Genomic DNA, 20,260 nt, shown 5'->3' with positions numbered 1-20,260 from the left:
TCGACTGTTCCATGTACATACCTAAGAATGTGTCTTGCTGCTGCCCAATGCACCCTTTTTGGTTCCACCATGAACTGACTAAGAGTGTTGACGACAAAACAAATGTCTGGCCTAGTGTTGACTAGATACATAAGCGACCCAATGAGTTGCTTGTATAAGGTGGGATCTACTTCTATCTTCTGATGCATCTATTTTCTTCCAATTGGTGATTATGGGAGTAGCCATTTGTCGGAAATCCTGCATTCTAAATCTCTTCAGAATTTTTGTAGCATACCTTCCTTGTCCAAAGAAGATCTCCCCATTCTTTTGCCAAACTTCCAACCCTAGAAAATAATGCATCAATCCCAAATCCTTGATGAGCTTGGATGACCTAGTTAGGAACAGGTCATCTACATATAGCATGCTTTGGGTGCCTACTTGAGCCCGTATATGGCTTTCTTTAACCTGCAAACATGAGTTTTCTTCTCATGAGTTTTGAAGCCTTCGAGCTATTCTATATACACCTCCTCTTCTATCACCCCGTTCAAGAATGTTGTCTTGACATCCATTGGTGAGTCTCCAATCACATTTGAGCTGTTAGGGATATAAAAAATCTGATAGAGGTGTATCGAGTTACTGGAGCGAAGGTATTTTCATAGTCTATTCCTTCTTTTTGAGCATACCCCTTTGCTACGAACCTTGACTTGTACTTCTCTACGCTGCACTCTGCAGCATACTTGATCTTGTAGATCCATTGTGATCCTACAACTGATCTGTCTTTTGGTCTAGGTACTACTTCCTAGACATCATTCGTCATGACGGAGTTGTATTCTTCCACCATGGCATCCACCCATGCTTGGTGTTGAACAACTTCCTGAAAGTTAGAGGGTTTTTCAACCTGAGATACCAATGCTTGGTATCTGTCTGGTTGTCTACACTGCCTCTTCTCGACTCTAGGAGCTCCAACAAACTCCTTTGCGTCCCTCAGTGTCTATCGTACTTCTCTAGTAGTTCTATCACTAGTGGTGGGAGGCTCAACCAACTCTTCCTCCAAATCCTGTCGTTCTGTTTGTTGAGAATCATTTGTATTTCCTCCTTCTGAGGAGATATTGGTGCTGGTCACTATACTCGATCTAGGTGTAGGTCCTCCTGCATGTCCTTCTTGCTGCCCCTGCTGCTCTTGGACTATTCTGTTTGTTGAGAATCATTTGTATTTCCTCCTTCTGAGGAGATATTGGTGCTGGTCACTATACTCGATCTAGGTGTAGGTCCTCCTGCATGTCCTTCTTGCTGCCCCTGCTGCTCTTGGACTAACATAACATCTCCTGATTGATCTTCTGCAAGCATCTCACGAGATTTCCTGAAAGCTCTATCTTCCATGAACTTTGCATCTCGTCTTACTATAATCTTCCTACTACCAGGAATGTAGATTCTATATGCCTTTGAGGACTCGCTGTATCCTATGAGATACCCTTTTTCTACAGTCTAATCTAGTTTACTGCACTTCTCGTCTGGAATGTGACAATAAGCCACGCTTCTGAATATCCTGAGATTAATGACTTCCGACTTCTTCCCTGTGAAAACTCTTTTGGGCGTTCTCTTCCCCAATGCTCTATGAGATGTTCTATTTTGGATATATATTGTTGTGTTGCAAGTTTCTGCCCATAGATACCTAGGTAGATCCTGATCATACAACATAGCTTTGGCTGCCCCAACAATAGTTCTATTCTTCTGTTCTACTACTCCATTCTGCTCCAGATTATATGGAGCTGTCCACTCTCTTTTGATTAACTCCTTTGCGCAAAAATCTGTGAAGTCTTTGTCTGTATATTCTCCACCATTATTTGAATCCAATACCTTTATCTTTTTCCCTGTCATATTTTCAACAAGAGCCTTAAACTCTCAGAAACGATCAAAGACCTCATCCTTGGTCTTTAAGAAATAGATCCAGGTTTTTCTAGAGTGATCATCGAAAAAAGTGACGAGTATTCAACACAACTAAGAGCTCTTGTGGACATAGGACCGCAGATATCTGAGTGTATTAATCCTAATACACACTCTGCTCTATTGTTACTTCTGGAAAAAATTGCTTTAGCATACTTTCCCAGCACACATCCTTTGCACAAGTCATCATGTTCACTACTAAGGACTAACACCCCTGTAACAGTCTCTCTGAGCATCCTCAGTGCTCCATGGGGTAAGTGCCCCATTCGCCTGTGCCATAATTAATTTTGCTCTTGCTCACCATTATAGTTGTTGCCTATCAGTGCCATTGGTGATTCGAGCTGCAACCTATACAACTTGTTGCTTCGAACCCCAATTTGCTTTTTCTTCTTCCAGCATGGATGCTTGACGTATACCTTCTTTCCTATGAAATATACATCATATCTCTTGTCCTGTAACTGGGACACTGAAATTAGTGCATTCCTAATCCTGGCACATGCAGTACATTGGTGGCTCGGATGTTGGTTCCTGCTTCTGTCTGAAAAGCTATGGTGCCTCTCCCTACTGGAGTACATTTCGTTCTATTTCCCATAGTTATTTGGAAGTCCATTTGTTCTTCTTGATAGCTCGAGAAATGTTCTCGTACTCTAGTCATATGAGCTGAAGCCTCGCTATCAATGTACCAAACATCCACTGGTGCTGAATTTGTTAGGCATGTGAATTCTTCATCTAATCTGGTAGATAAATCTGAGACATTTTGAGTATCCATATTGTGCCAATTTCTGACGCTAACCTGTCCCAGCAATTGCTGCAGAAAAAACTGTGTCCCACCTGAGACAACCCTCCTTGCTAAATCTTTTGCTGTGTAATCCTCTGGGAGATTCGAATTTCTTCCCCTACAAGAATTTTGAATTCCCTTCTTTCAACGCTGGGTCCTTCAACTTCTCTCTTTTGCTTCCCTGTAGCTCTGATACCATGTGAAAAATTCTAAATAGAAATCCTACTACAGTGATTAATATTATTTCTTCTACTTATTACCTCAGAAATAAGTTATCTATAGTATTCTTATGATAAATATTGAAATATATTCTACTGCAGCCTTCACAATAAAACATTGCAGAAAGTAAATGTAAGGAAATACACTAGCACAAATACAACCACAATGACATAGTTATTTTTGGACAATCGTCCTTGGAAAAACCCAACTCAGGAAAACCGGTGTAGCAGTGAGGGTTTTATTTTATTATGCAGCAATGAAATCTGAGTACATCTATGGATGCCCAACTGGCATTCCAAACAACAAGAAAATCTGGTAGAGATATTCCCTAAGCAATCTTGGCACTCGTGTTGCCTGCACTTGCGCGTTCCTGCACTTGTGCGTTCCTGCACTCGCGTGCTTCTGTACTCGTGCATTCTTGTACTCGCGCGTTCCTGCACACATGAGTTCGTGCACCTCTCCGAATCTGGAAATCTTCCTCCAAATCACTGTCCCTGTCGCTCTACTGCAAAGGATCTCTTTGATTAGAATTTCCTCTTGAGAATTTCTCACTTCAAAAATTCGATCTCTTGATCTTTCTGTGTGTATTCCAAATGACCCTCAAGCCCCTTCTTATATCTTCCTGTTGGACAACCAATGACCTAGATTAACTCCTAATCAAAGGCTCAGATCATTTTGACTTGATCTTCGTCTTTTTCTAGAAGTTTCACCCACAATTAGATTAATGCCCATTAATATTTTAATTTTCCTAAGTTTAGACTTAGGAACCTCATTAAAAATATTAATTATTTTAATGAAATCGTCTCTAGGTGGAATTTCCCAAAACGGTTTTTGGGTTCTTTGGAATGCATGTGCCCAAGCCTCCCTGCAAAATTTGAGGCCTAGAGAAAATTCGATGCTACCCTAAATCAACAAGTGTAACATTAGTTGTAGACTAGTCTTGAGTGTACAAGTGTTGCATGCAGTTAGATAATCAACCTTGGGAATTACGCAATCCATTTTGGAGAAATTCCTAAAGAATAGGGGCCTAATTTCTCAAGGAATTGTGCAAGGAAATAGGGGCTCAGGCAGAGGCAAAAATTGACTAAGTTTGGGTCATGGTTTCTCAGTGATTTGGGAGATAGGTTATTCACTTGTAGGTTGTGCTCAGTTGAGCAAAGCAATTGTAATACATCTCTATTCATCAGATTAATGCAAGTAGGCAAAGGGGTTTTTAGCAAATTTCTTTCCCCGAAAAAAATACTGTGTGCATGTGTGTTATTTCTCATTGCATGTTTATGATTGATGTTCTAAATTGTGAATTGAATTCCGCAGAGCAATAAGGTAGGTTTGTGTCTTGTGATTTTGATTAAAACTTCATGAGTAGTTGCAAATATACACCATAATTTATACAAACAAGAATGTTAGTGCCAAAACACTAATGCAAACAAAGAGATGACAGAGATGAGGGCTAAAGGGATAGGCTAGGGTTAGAAGAAGGGCAACGACGAGGGCTAGAAGGCTTAGATAAGGTCACGACCAGGGCAGAGAATGCCTTCAAGGCCTACGACACAAGGAAAGAAGGCCAAAAATGGCCTACGACTCAAGGGAAAGAGGCTTAAAGGCCTGCGACAGAGGGAAAGAGCCCTCTAGGGTTGATGTCAAAGCCCTAAAGGCTTGCGGCAAAGGGGGAAAGGCTTCCTAGAGGCATGCGACACCCAAATATGAGCCTCCTAGAGGTTGTCGTGAGGGTTTGAGGGCTGCAAATAGGGATGGAGGCCCTAAAAAGGGTTGCGTCTCACTCAAACAAGGGAGATAAGGCTGACGCAGAGGAGAAAGAGGCCACGACTAGGGGAAGGGCCTAGTTAGGCCCACGACTAGGCCTTAGAGGCCTTAGAAGGAACTCAGACCCTTGCAAACACCCACAAATTAGCCACAAATGCCAAAAATCACCACAAAAATGCCAAAATATTATGTTGTAGGCCGAATGTTTTCCTCTCTTGGCTGAACGTTGAGTTTGGAGGGTAGCTAGAGGGTAGAGCTTGCCTTCTTATGCCTAGATATACCTCAAAACCCTAATTAATTTGCTCAAAAAGTCTAAATGTCTTGCTTGGAAGAAGAAACCCTTCAAACCCTAGCCTTAGGGCTAGTTCCTCCACAAAATAATTCAATCTCTTTGAGGGCTTGAAGAATCACTTGCACAAATGAATAAAAAGAATTCCCAAAATCCCAATATATACAAAAAATAAAAAATCCCAAAACCCCAAGTGCTACAAAATTAAAACAAGGGTTAAATTTATTTACAAATGTACAATATTTACAAAATAAGAATTATTAGCTCTCATTAGCAAATTAATTTTTTGTAGCCCAAGATAAAATAAAAATTTAGAGAATTTTTTGAATAATATTATGGATGAATAATTTCGAAAAATATAAATGGCCAAAACCCTCCTGCAAAATAATTCGTCACAATGAAAGCGTAGGGCTCAAACAAGGTCAACCCTTCTCCATAGGCTGTGAACTTGGAGCCCAAGGGCTAGAGTACCTGTAAATCTCTATTCAATCTTGAAATAACTATTAGAGCTGTTTTGTAAAAGTTGATATATAACTATTAGTTAATTAGGGAAAGGGCATGATCAAAGATCATGCCCATTCAACACGAGGCACCCAGGGCTGTATTTAAGCCAAGGCCTCCCACACTGTAAATCATCATTGAAGTTTATTAATACAATATATATAATTGTTGTCTAATGCTGAGTCGATTTGCTCCATTTGGTATCAGAGCCACGATCGCGTTGCTGCCGCTATTTGTACAACGCTTCCACACCTTGTCCACCTCAATTCGCTGTGCTCCCTCCAATCTTCCTGTCCCCCTTTCCCCCGTCACCCTCACACCCTCACCATCACTGTTCCCTAACCCCTCGCTGACACTCGACCCTCCACCCCGACATTGTTCCGTCCATCGACCCTCCACCCCGACGCTGTTTTGTCACCCATCTGTTCGGACCTGTCCCTGTCTGCCTTAACTCCCGACGTCAACTTCCGCCCTGACTTCCATTGTCCCTCTCTGCCCTGACTTCCGCCGTCGTGCCCTTCGCCTTCGACTTCCATCGCCCCTCTCCCACGAACGATAGGTTCCTACGATTATATATAAGAAGGATAACTATAGTTATAAAGTTTAGTTAATTAAATTTTAATTAATTATTATATAGTTTATAACTATACATAATTCAATTAATTAAATTTAATTAATTATTATATAGTTTATAACTATATATAACTCAATTAATTTAAAAAAAAATAGGATAAAGTTAAGAAAATGAGTTAAGTTGGATAAATACACTCCACCTCAATAAAAAATTGATAGATCTTGAGGCTAAGGTGATTGAACATGGCGAAAAAATCGAAGCGCTCTAGGCAATGTTTTTAAAACTGGAACCGGTGACCGGACCGGTCCACCTAATGAACCGGTTTACCGATCGGAACCATTCTAACCGGGACTGGTTTGGTCTAAACGAACCGGTTTTAGAAAAATACATTAAATAATTAATTTTTAATGAAACAAAACTATTTTTAATATTTAAAACCGTGATTCCAAGCCAATAGAGACAAAATATGCATAGTTTGCTCATTTATATACCATGTAAAGGTGAATAAATCAAAATGGCACCGAGTGCAATGCATATCATCGACAAAATAGCAAAATACATGACCAATGAGGCTCTAAATGGCCTATAAAGTCCAAAAACAATGCTGCAAGCTATGAGGCCATTAGCCTACTACAAGTCTAGAGTTTACACATGATCAATCATCAATTTCATCACCACTACTAGCGACAGGATCATCATCAAGAGCTACATAGACATCATCTGGTTCAGAGTTTGAGGATGCCTCAACCTGATCTGCAACCTCAGTAACGATGCCACCAATAACAATAGAAGTGGACCTAATGGAAGCACGAGTTTGTTGACCTACACGAATAGTGCCTTCCATTGGTTCTTTGCCTTTCCTCGATGTCGCTACTGATTCTGGTTCTGATGCCGCCTCAAAATTTGCTTCATCCCCCGCTAAAGTCATGTCGATATCAAAATCAACGTCAAACACATGATCTTCAGTTTCCTCCACCCATTTTGATGTTGGATCAATATCGCCTAACACAATGGGATCTAGATCAGGTGTTTTGTTCATCACTTGGTTCCTCCTCAGTCGAAGGTTGTATTGCACGAAAACAAGATCATTTAACCGTTTTTGTTCCAAACGGTTTCTCTTCTTCGTGTGTATGCGCTAAAAAACAAACCAATTGCGCTCACAACCTGAAGCACTGCAAGTTTGGCTGAGGACTCTAATTGAAAACCTTTGCAATTGAGGACACTGGCCACCAAATGACTCCCACCAATGTGCTGTAAAGAAAAAGACATTAATTAGTAACTTAGTTTATAATTTGAACTGTAAAGAACAGAAACAATTTTAACTTGAAAAGAAAAACAAATTGGAAATTGGAATTGCTTACCTAGTTGATCCACATCTCTTGCCATCTTTGCCAAGTTTTTGCCAAAGGTACCACCTGCCATAGTGAAAACAATAAGTTGTCTATGTATTTCCAATTGGTCTGCATGGGTAGGGACCATGTGCTCCAAGCAATCAATCAATCCAGCTCTGACCTCGCCATCATGCAAATCTCCTAGCTGATCTTTATAATGATACTTTGGGTTCAAAAAATACCCAACTGCATGTATAGGACGATGGAGTTGATTTTCCATCTGTTATCAATGATCTCCCATATACGGCCATATTTAGCTACGCTGTCCTTGTAAGCTGCCCGTATCTTCTCCTTTGCCTGATCCATAGCCTCATAAATGTAGCCCATGGCCAATTTTTCCCCATCCACCATCCTTAGCACCTTAACAAGGGGCTCAGTAATTTTCACAAGCTCTACAAACCTTTTCCAAAAAGAATTGTCAAACACTTTCTTTTTTGTGTCTTTTCCATCTTGTCTATGAGCCCACCGAGATTCAGACCATTCTTCAGAAGAAAACATTTTCTGCAAGTTTATATGTTGACCATTCAGACATTGCAACGTGAGGAAGTGAGTTGCAAATCTCATAATTGCAGGCCTAACAAGCTCTTTACCCCCAGTGTTTTTCCTCATTAGGCTCAATACCCATAAGTGGTCGTAAATGTATTTTGTAATAGACTTGGCATGCTCTACAATGTTTTTTACCCACTCCACTTTGCCTATGTCCTCAAGCATGAGGTCTATGCAATGTGCAACACATGGAGTCCAAAATATGGTCTTATATTTGGACTCAAGCATCTTACCAGCAAGAACATAGTTTGAGACATTATCGATGATGACCTACACAACATTATGCTCCCCAACTTCCTGAATAATGTAATCCAAAAGCTCAAATAGAAGGGCTCTAGCCTTCACCTTATCAGATGCATCAACTGATCTCAAAAACATGGTTCCTTGAGGGCAAGAAACAAGGAAATTAATGATAGTGCGGTTCTTTCCATTGGTCCATCCATTTGACATGATGGAACAACTTGTTTTGAGCCATGAATCTTTAAACTCAACCAAATAATCATCAATGGAAGATATCTCTTTTTGCAAAAGAGCTCCCCTCAAGTCATGCATACTAGGGCCTTTGAAGTCCTTTCCTGCAGCTATAACAGAGTCCCACATGGCTTGGTAATAAGGTGAGCGAGCAACATTAAATAAGATATTTGAATCATACCACCATCTAGCAATGTATTGATGAGAAGTTTCTTTGCATTGTTTTTTCCAATGTTGATCCAAAGTGGGTTGATGACTTGGCTGAGAGGAAGTGGGATTAGAAGAGGCAATGTTGGCAAAAAATGAGAAAAAAACTTTGGATGTTTGTTCTCTTTGTTCCTTTTGATGGTTGGCCACAAGAAGGATGAACATAGTAAAGGGGTCATTGGTGGAAGGGATAGAAGTTGAATCTTGAATCTCATAATCATCATACTCACTCTCTTTCATGGCTTCTAATAATTCCCTCTTCCTTGCAATGTCATCTTGGATGACCTTCTCCCTAGCCTTATCCTCATAAAACTTTTCAAGCTTGGAAATGTATTCTGCCCTAATAGGACCTAACATTGCATTTGGTGCACCACATGGCGTTACTTGGCCTCTTATCCCAGCCAAGTGTTGTTTCAATCTAAGAATACCCCCACCTCCAATAGATTTATGGCATAATTTGCATATCATTTTTCCATCAATTACATCACAATGAGCCCATGCACTGTCCTTTCCTTTTGGAGCCATGTTTGCTTGAAATAATTACAATTTGCAAAGAAATCTGCCATTAAAAAAAAAAAATTGCAGCTAAGCAACATGGAAAACCAAAGCTAAATTTAGGAAAACAAATGCACATGTAGGCTACAAAATTTGATAGCATAGAACTAGAGATTTGATAGCATAGATGATAGAAGTGAGAAGTTTATAAATTTATAACACATAAAAAAATTTAATTCATGGACAACAGTCAAATGAGGAATTTTCAAGTGAAAATCCTTACCTGGAAATGCAAACTAGCTTCCTTAGCCTCCTCTTGAAGATGCTGACTCCACTGACAGCTACAAACTATCTCCAAAATAGCTCCAACTCCAACTCCAAGATGACTACTCTAGCAAAAACTCAACACTCTCCAAGCTCCCAAGCAAACTCACAAACACTCCAAATGAGATGTGTGAGACAAATGAGAGGGAGAGGGGCCTCTCAAAGGCTTGGAGAGGGTGTTTTTGTAGGGAAAGCACCCCTAATTTCCCTCCAAAACCCCTAAACTACCTTGGAAAAGCCACTCTGTGGGTCCTAGGCGGGCATGGTAGGTAACCAGCCTAGAGCCATAGTTTTTGAAACTGGCCTAGCTAACCGGTTACCGGTCTAACCGGTCGGTCAGCGGGGCCACCAGTTGGAACCGGCTGAAAAACCCGGTTAAGGAGGCTGTTTGGCGAGAATTTGGCCCTAATCGATTGGTTTAGGACGAAACTGGCCGATTTTCCCTAACCGGTCCTAATCGGTCGGTTTAGGATGGAACCGGCCAGTTCCATCCTAAATTGACCAATTAGGACCAAATTCTCGCCAAACGGCCTCCTTAACCGGGTTTTTCAGCCGGTTCCAACCAGTGGCCCTGCTGACCGGCCAGTTAGACCGGTAACTGGTTGGCTAGGCCGGTTTCAAAAACTATGGCTCCAGGACACAACAAAGAGAATAGAGAGTCAACTCGAGCAGAACAAGAGATTGAATTTAAAAATGATCAGGCAAACATTTCAGTTACGGTGGATCAAGCAATGGTGATGTTGACCTGTATTTGTGACAGGATGAAGATTACACCCGATCAAATACCCCAAAATAATGAAGCTACTCAACATTTCAATTCTCCAGATTCATCAAACTCGTTAGACTCACATGAGAAGCCCGAGTCTCCAAAGACATCTTCCACGCCTAATCAAGAAAATAGTAACATGTATTTTCAAAATAGGCAGCTCTGCAATCCATACACCAATATGTTGTTTTCAAATCAAATACCCTTCGCTCCGTCGATAGCTACATATCAATGAAGAGAAAAACTTGAGCTATCCAAATTTGACGGTAACGAAAAATGCAGCATTGCTTGGTTCAATAAAGCAGAAGAATATTTTGAGATTTACAGTATTGACAATGATGACGAAAAGATCAGGCATGCTTCCATGCAAATGGAAGGCGAAGCATATAATTGGTATATGTGGTGGAAAAAGACGACACTTGCTATCAGTTGGAGGAAATTCAAAAATGTGTTCTTTAAAAGGTTCCAAGGTGTCAAGGAAGAAGAGTTCTTCTCAGCACTCACCGAATTGCAACAAAAAAGAGATGGGGATGAATACACTCGACAATGGGAAACTTTAGCTACGCGAGTACGTGGATTATTATAAACTCGTCTCATTCAATCGTACACCACAAGACTTAAACCCCATCTCTAGGCTGAGCTCGAGCTTCATGACATCACTTCTATAGAAGTAGCTAGACATAAGGCAAAAGCTGCTGAAAAGAAACACAAAAAAATGTAGTGGCCGAAGGTTGAAAGAGTATATTCGAGACGAATATTTTCTCAAGCTGCGAACATGGATAACAAAAAATATGTTCCACCACATCTTCGTGAAGGAGACAAAACTAATTTGGAAATGCAAAGAATGAAAGAAGGTAACTGCAGATGTTGTGGAGAAAAATGGGACCCAAAACACAGATGTGATAAAGGAAAAGAGACCAAAAACATGTATAAATGTGAAGCAACTAATGATTCAGACAGTGATGAATTGGACATAGAAGAAATCGAAGATTCCCCACAATTTTCTCCAGAACCAAATGATGAGAGCATTCCACGTCATTATCGGCTATGACAAGTATATCACACCCCCAAGCATTAAACTTAAAAGGACATATCAAGAAGAACAATGTAATGGTTTTGATCGATACCGGTAGCTCCCACAATTTTTTGGACTCAACCATGGCGAAAAGACTCAACATTTTCACATTTCCCATGCCCAACATGAAGGTTATGTTAGCTGACAGTAAGAAAAGTGAAAATGAAGGAAATGCCATAAAGTCAAATTGCAAATTCAAGACTATAATCTCGAATCTTCGTTCTACACTGTACCATTAGGAGTGGATGTGGTCTTAGGTATCCAAAGGCTACAAACCCTAGGCACTTAGTCTGCCAACCATCAAAAGAAATTTATAAAATTTAAATGGGAAGGGCAGAAATACAAGTTATATGGGTTCCAACCACCTGAGAACCAAATTGTATCATCATCCTAGATGATGAAAATGATTCGGAAGGGAGCACCAACTTATGTAGTACAGTGTCATCAATTAGAAATGTTAACTTTGAATCTGGTCAACGAAGAAGCACCAAAAGTCCAAGAGCTAATTCAAAAGCATGAAAAAGTATTCCAAGACCTTCTGATGAAGATGCCTCCTAAAAGAGAAATTGAGCATACAATAGAAGTCAAAGCAGGATCAAATCCCATCAACATCAAATCGTATCGATATCCACATCATCAAAAAAAGGAATTGAGAGATTAGTCCAAGATCTTTTAAAGTGTGGCATCATCACAGAAAGTAAAACTCTGTAGGTTGCTCCAGTTGTATTAGTTCGAAAGAAAGATTGATTGTTCAGATTATGCGTCAATTATCGAGGACTAAACAAAATAACAATTAAAAACAAGTTTCCAATTCCTTTGATCGAGGAAATGTTGGATGAACGACGTGTAGCTAAATATTTCTCAAAATTGGACTTAAGGTCAGGGTATTACCAAATCAGAATAAGGTTGGAAGATGTAACAAAAGTTGCGTTCTGAACACATGAGGGTCATTACGAGTTTAAAGTAATGCCTTTTAGTTTAACCAATGCACCATAACATTCCAAGCTACTATGAACGAGCTATTCCGTCCATATCTAAGGAAGTTTGTGTTAGTATTCTTTGATGACATTCTAATTTATAGTAAAACATGGAAGGAGCACCTACAACATTTGGAACAAGTTCTTACTGTATTAGAAAAACATCAGTTCTATGCCAAGAAGTCCAAATGCACTTTTGAGAAGGAAGAAGTAGAATATCTCGGACATATAATATCCAAAGAAAGAGTAAAAGTAGATCCTAATAAGATCAAGGCTATAAGGGAATGGTCCAAACCAGTTAATATCTCCAAGATAAGAGGATTCTTAGGATTGATCGGGCATTGTCGAAGATTTATTAAAAACTATGCCCATATAACCACACCCCTATCGAACCTTCTAAAGAAGAACTCATTTTGATGGAATGATGAAGTAGAAAAGTGTTTTGAAGACTTGAAAGAATTTATCTATAATGCCCATGTATTGGCAACTACAGACTTCTCAAAACCATTTGTAATTGAATGTGATGCTTCAGGTTTTGGCATAGGAGCAGTACTAATGCAGAATGGTCACTTAATCACGTTTGAAAGCAGGAAGCTCAATAAGCAAGAATGTCTCAAGTCTACATACAACAAGGAAATGCTTGCTATTATGCATGCATTAGCCAAATGGAGACAATATCTCTTGGGAAGTAAGTTCTTAATACGAACAGATCATAATAGTCTTCAACATCTCTTCCAGCAGAAAACACTATCTACAGAACAACAAAAATGGATAGAAAAAATCGCTACCTTTGACATGGATATATTACACAAGAAAGGGAAAGATAACGTAGTAGCTGATGCTTTGTCGAGGAAAGACAAAGAACCATCGTTACTTGCAGTTTCAGTGGTTGTTCCTGAATGGCTTAATGAGATTCGAAGTGAATATGCAAAAGATCCATAAACAAGTGCTATAATCAATCATCTTCTTCAGATTTCAAAATTTGAATGGAAAAATGATATTCTATGGTACAAAGGAAGAATTTATCTGAATGCAAATTCCAAATTTAAAACCAAGGTTCTCAAAGAGTTGCATGATTCACTGTCAGTCGGACATGTAGGATTCTTTAAAACCTACTATAACGCACGCCAATCATTCTTTTGGAAGGGAATGAGTAATGATATTAAAAAATATGTAGCAGAATGCGATAAATGCTAGAGGAATAAAAATGAAAATATTAGGACACTTCGTCTACATCATCCCTTAAACATCCCGAATCAGAAATGGGAGGAAATATCAATGGACTTTATTGAAGGTTTACCTATGTCTGATGGTAAGGATAAAATTCTTGTAGTAGTCGACAGACTCACCAAGTATGCTCACTTTATTGCAATGAGGAAATCGGACTGAGCAAAAAAAATCGCTGAGATATTTTGCAAAAAAGTTTACAAATTACATGGATTTCGCAAGGTCATTGTGAGTGATAGAGATGCCAATTAAGGGTAAGTTTTGGAAGGAATTCTTCAAGCATATAGGAACCTACCTCAACATGAGTTCAGCTTACCATCCTCAAACGGATGGCCAAACAGAAATTGTCAATAAATGTTTAGAAGCCTACTTACGTTGTGCCACTGACAAAGAAAATAAGTGGGTTTAGTGGTTACATCTCACTGAATGGTGGTACAATTCCACTTACCACATGTCATCGAAAATGACTCCATTTCAAGCTTTGTACAGTTATGAACCTCCGAAATGGAAGGACTTTTCTATCATCGAGACGAAGCTTGCAGCTGTTAAAAACCAGTGAGAAGAAACCCAAAAAGTCATCCAAACTCTAAAAGAAAGTCTAAATAATGCAAGGAATCATATGAAGCAGCAAGCTGACTGAAATAGAACTGAGAGGAAATTTGTTAAACTCCAACCTTACAAGCAATGTTCCTTAAAAAAAAGGGGAAAAAACAAATTGGCACCAAGGTTTTATGGACCCTACCAGATCAACAAAGTAGCATATAGTTTAAGCCTTCATGGTAAAAGTCACATTCACAACATTTTCCATGTATCCTGCCTTAAAAGTGCACTTGGTGAACATCAATCAGCGCAAACAACACTTTCAACTTTAGATGACGAAGGAAGGGTTATTCTAGAGCCAAAAGGTATCATCTCCATCAGGGAAAAGAAGCTGCGATCACGAGTAATCAAAGAATACCTAATCAAGTGGAAGGACTTACCAAAAGAAGAAGCTTCTTGGGAGACAAAAGCGTTTCAATAACAGTTTCTTCTTATCACCGACAAATGAAATAACAATTGCAATATTTAGCATAATATAGAGTATAAACAAATAAATTAGTACATACCACGTATCAGTAGATAGAAGAACACCACGAACTAAAACCCCAAAGTCTTTCTATTATGAGAAAAATAATTTTAGCTGAGTAGAAATTTAGTACATCAATTGAAAATTGTTCCACCCAAAGATGGGAAATAGAAGCTAGATAGCTTCCTTATATACAAAAAACCCCTCCAAGTGGAAAATAACGACTAGTTGGTTTGATCCTCGTCAAATTAATCTTGTTCGTCAAAAATAACTTGATCTTCTTTTAATCTCTACGCTCTAGTTTTAATTGCTGAAAAAAAATCGAATTTATCTTAAAAACCATTTTTTTCATTAATCTAAAAATTAATATTTTGGATTAATTTCCTCAAAAAATTTAGTTTGACTTAACCACTAAGGTCCAAGGGCTCAAATTTTCTTAAAATATTCATTTTTCCCTTGGTGGTGGACCTCCAAAAATTGATTCTTTTTTACCCATGAATTTTTTTATTATTTTCCACTTGGAGAGATTAATTTCTCTATAATTATATTTTGACTCAAAATTAGTTAAATTTTTGGCTTAGGATTTTTAATTAATTTTGCCAGAAAAATTATTTGATTGATTCTAAAGGGGATTTAATTATTTTTTCACCCTCAAATATTTTAGACATGGTGTCTGATTGCGAAAGACCTAAAATATTTCTTACATCAAGATATTACAATTTAATTCAACCCTTAGAAGGGGAAATACACATTGAGCCCAGACCCTCAAGGCATTATCCAATTCTGCGACACAATATGATCTAGCATGAAACCAAGTGTGCTTACAATAAAATAATTTAGCCATGATGTTCTAATTATGAAGGATCATGCCTTAGAATTATTCATAAACACACTTTTACAATAGACTTGATCAACACTAGGACTCACCTAAGACATTGCCAAAAAATCCCACCCTAGCTTTGGGGTTATAGCTGGAAGAAAAACTCTGCCGATTATGCGAATTTACAAACACACATAATTCGGGGAGGTTAAAAAAATTCGTAAGATGAAATACTTTGCAAAAATTCGTAGGATTACTTAAGTGTCGTTACATAATTAAATGGTCATACTAGCATTATTTACAATAGATTTTTCAAAAATTGGGTTTACAAACTGATGAATTTAATCTTTGAAAAAATTTCTCCACTTGTACACTTCTCTCTCGGACTGTTGACAAACTGTGGTCAACAGTCATCATCTGGAACCACCCGGACACAATATTCCCATGCCATATCAAGAGGCCTTTTACCTTTGGACTTAGGTGCCATGGATAAGAATCTGGGTCGGCAAAATGTATGGCAGGGTTACCACCCGGACACAATATTCCCATGCCATATCAAGAGGCCTTTTACCTTTGGACTTAGGTGCCATGGATAAGAATCTGGGTTGGCAAAATGTATGGCAGGGTTAGTAGCACGGTGGTCTAGATTCTACAGGTTTGGCATCATTTAAAATTTAAGAATTTAATTCTGAAATTTGCACCCAATCCTCTTTATTAGCCAATTCGTATAGGCTTTTTTCATGTGGATTTGTTATAAGAATTATGTTGATTTTTTCTATCATGTGAAAAATGGGATATTCTTTCCATTCCGACAATGATAATGTCTCACATAAAATAGATATGGTTTTTTCGACATTGTGCAGGAATTATTTAAGGGGTTTCCAAGCTCATGTGATTTACTGAGTTCGCTAAGAAGAGGGGCTCTTGCAACTGGATCAGCTGCAAAATGGGCCAGTGAGTGGGAAGAACATGTCATGCCTCTTGTCACAGAGGTAAAGTCAACCATTTTAAGCCATTGAAGATGCATTATTTCTACATTTTTTTGGAATGCCTAGAACAAACTATACCATAAATTTGATGTAATTCTAGTTGCTGGACGTGTTGACGATTATTATTTTACACGGGTATTTAGTTGGGTAAATGTTCTGTATCATGCTATAATATATTTCTTTTTAATTGTATGGTGTAGGTCATGAACAGAAGACTGTGATCAAGATTCTTACTTTATAAAGACCAAAGGTAGCGAAAACTCTACAAACCCGTTTAAAGTGAACACGGCAATATTTACTGTGAGAAGTCTGTAATACTGCATACCATTATATTTACTCTTTTAAGCCTTTGCCACACCCCTTACTTTGAACACTACCATTTTCTTGTTTAGAAGCAGAGAGTTGTAGCTTACAAAAATTCAGCTTGGAAAGATTGCTGAAAGAACATTTAGTGTGATTTGTCGACTGATGCGTACAATTTTCTGAACAATTTTGTGTAATGAAAATTCCATAATGGGAAAAATGGAACTCTTGTGTTTGTCATGGGGAACATTGCTGTGATGTTTTCCTTGTGCAGAACACACTGTAGATGTTCAGACATCGTATCACCTTTTTCATTCGTCATTAGATTGAACATCCTTTGGGTTGATTAATTAAGTAATATGTTGCTTTATACATGTTAGGGTCATTTCTTTGTATAGTTTAAAGCGATCCATCAGATGTTAGGATGCCCTGGTAATACAAATAGAATCAGTTAAGCAACGTCCTTAACAGATTAGTATCAGTCGAACATGGTGATATTGTATGACATGGTGGACGGAAGTCACTGAGGGAAAATGGCGATAATGTATGACGTGGTGGACGGATATAGTTGAGGGAGTTTTATCCATTCAACTCAGACATTCAACAGTTACTAGGAGCTTGTGAGCATGGTATGCATCACAAATTTTCTTGTACAATATTCCTACCGTTAAAACCTTGAGTAAAATTCAACCTAGGAATAACTTGAGTAAAAAATGCCAGAGTCAAATAAATAGGATTCGATAAAATATTCGATTTTTGACAAGATATATATATATATATATATATATATAAAAAGAGAAGTCCAATCATGGACAATGTACATTATGCGGTAAGGTTATCTATCAAGGTAAAATTGTTAAAACAAAATTACATTATTGATCTTTTCTGTCTCTGCCATGGGAATTGGTACTAGGTACAAACACAATTATATTATATTATATATATAGTTTAATATATGCCTGTATGGGCGTTGGTACTAGGTACTCTACGATTGGAAGTGGAAGGTCGTGTGGTCAAAGTTGAACATATTGTCATGGTATTAAGTAAGTTTTAGGCATGTTGCAATGTTTTTGTGTTAGATGTTTTTACCCATTTTTTTCATATAATTAAATTGAGAATGTAGTTGCATATAATTTTGAATGTAGTTGCATTTCTTTTGCTTCTCGTGCTTACTTTAGCATTATAGTATCTGAACTATATTCCACAATGCTGCAACTTCTGGAAAATTTTGGTATATGTACTAGTATTTTTTCTATAATAGAATTATCCAGTTTTTTTTTTTGAAAAAAAAAGTGATGGAGAAAGTTCTCTATAACTGGCCTTAGTATCCGCCACCAAATCAGAGAGGAGGTCAATCTCATCCAAACAAATGGCCTGAACATCAATGAATTTTCAAACTATGTAATCCACAATCAAAGGTTGTAATAGACAAACACCGCAATTTTAGGGTATACTCTAACCTATTGTGTTTCTTTGAGTGTTTTTTCAAAAGCACTTTAACTACATATATAACGCAAATCATTACACATGGTTGAACATCGACATGCAATTCTTATATAATTAATGTTTATGCACCATAATTACTCTATTAAGCACACACAGGAAAAATGAAACAAATAAATTACATTCCTTTCCACTACCAAAGGGGTAAAAATATGCATAAAAAATTGTAATTAAATTGCTTCCCTAGTTTTCCTTTTTTGAATGTCATGTAATCAACCAACCTTCATATACCACTACATCTCGTTCTATATAGCTAGGTGTTCATCTGGTACTGACACCATCCTATTTGTATATAATCTTGACTTCAGTCATTATTATTTTGAACACTATTGTTGTTGTTATATAGTGTATGTTTGCAGTATCAGTATATATTGGGTTTAGTATCCATTGTGTTGAATGGGTAGGTTACAATTGAACTTAATTGTATATTTGCTTACCAGAAATATTAAATTCAAATGTCTTAAACATAAAAAATCCATTATGATATTAGGGCAACTAAAATAAAAGTCCCCTCAAAATTACTTAGTGAGCATTCCGAATGAAGCACGCTCATAATATACTGAAATTTTCTGGACTTGGCTTTGACCATTAAATATTTTTTTCGATGGTAGGTGTCAAATAACATATGCAAGTAAAATACCAATGCTAAATTATAAGAGCCATGTCATATTATTGAAACCATTTAGTGATTTAATGAACCTATTGTCTTCACTATTGCCAAACAACTCTTGGTACTAAGAGTTGAAGTTAGTGGTGATGATAGTTGATCCGAATTGGATCATTATATTGTTTGTTATCCATCTCGATGCATTTGGAGTGGAAAAAGTGGAGAAATCAGCTCATGGGACCAATTTTTACCGGTGGGACCCAGTTTGGCGAAACGGGGTTTGAAACTTTCTAGGAGCGTTTTGAGGCATCAAACGATGTTTTTTGGGGGTAAAACTTTGTCGCTTTCGTGAAACACATTTTCATGCAATTCTACACAGAGACCTTTCCAATAGCGCAACAAGCATGTCAATCAGAGTTCGTATGAAAAAGTTATGCCACTCAAAAGTTGACCTTCATGTTTTCACACTTACAGTTTGAGAGGATGCCGCGTCAAACCCCCATTATTAATGGAAAAGAGGCTAGCCACGTGTTTATGATGTAAAAGACTCTAGAAGAGTTTATTTTGTAACTCTAGTTAAGAGTTTATGTAGTCAAACTTGACCACTAGTAGGCTATCAGATTGTGTTATAACTGGGCCAATATGAGGAAGAGAGATTTCATTCTTTCGAGAGCATTTTGTTCCATACCTGAGCAAAGATAGCCAGGAGAGAGAGGAGGTAGAACACACAGAGAGGATATGTGCACTGTAGCAGCCCACGGGCCACAAGCATTACTTTGTATCTGAAACCATATTTCCAAACAGAGAAATAGAGCAGAGCGACCTCACCTTCCAGCTGAGCTTTCTCTCGAAAGGGTTTCCCTGAGAGCAATCTTGTTTCTTATGTGTGTGAGCTTATTTTGTTGTTCTCTACTTTTATGCTTGATTTACTTTTACATGCATGCACTAATTATAGTAATATCTACAAATCTAGAAATTAAATAAAACTGTAATAGTGTAGAATCTCATATTTTTAATATAATATTATCATATATGTTGTGACGAACTGTCCAATAGAATATCCACGACAGTTTATGGATCAGTAGTGAACTTAGTTGCTAAAAATTGAGGGCAATTTTTGAACTATTCCCAACTAAGCAAAGTTTTGAAAGTAGATACACTAACAATGGCACACAACTACATTTCTGGGTCTATAAGTGATGCTTTTGTGATATGTGTTTTTGATTTGTAAATTAGAAAAGCATTATAATATTACTAAGTTTTTCATTGCGGTGTCGCTCTAGCAATGTTTAAACATCACAATTTTGACCACACATTCCTTTGTCCATATTGTTTATATTGGCAAAAATAAAGTGATGTTTAAACATTGCAATTTCAAGCACTTACTGTGTTGAGTACTCATCCTTCTAGCTAGGAATCTACATCAACAAGAAAATCATTAAAAA

General features: G+C 37.9%; 1 protein-coding gene across 10 annotated transcripts in view; it reads left to right on the top strand.

Annotated features, from left to right (window-relative positions):
- Positions 1-16,952, top strand: part of LOC149186784 (UDP-glycosyltransferase TURAN-like) — a 317,893-nt gene extending 300,941 nt beyond the window's left edge. For all 10 annotated transcript variants that reach the window (XR_016255716.1, XR_016255715.1, XM_089411126.1 and 7 more), the window contains 2 exons: positions 16,277-16,405; positions 16,603-16,952. Coding sequence is in view for 8 of the 10 variants with exons in the window: in XM_089411126.1 (XP_089267252.1) it covers positions 16,277-16,405; positions 16,603-16,623 (150 nt within the window). In the remaining 2 variants the exon portion in view is untranslated. The remainder of the gene's footprint in view (positions 1-16,276; positions 16,406-16,602) is intronic.
- The last annotated feature ends 3,308 nt before the right edge of the window (positions 16,953-20,260 follow it).

This window comes from Pinus tabuliformis, chromosome 3_1 (genome assembly GCF_031772625.1).
Source record: "Pinus tabuliformis cultivar Carrire ecotype Pingquan chromosome 3_1, CPIR1, whole genome shotgun sequence".
Taxonomy (NCBI): domain Eukaryota; kingdom Viridiplantae; phylum Streptophyta; class Pinopsida; order Pinales; family Pinaceae; genus Pinus; species Pinus tabuliformis.
This window is presented reverse-complemented; position numbering and strand designations above follow the sequence as displayed.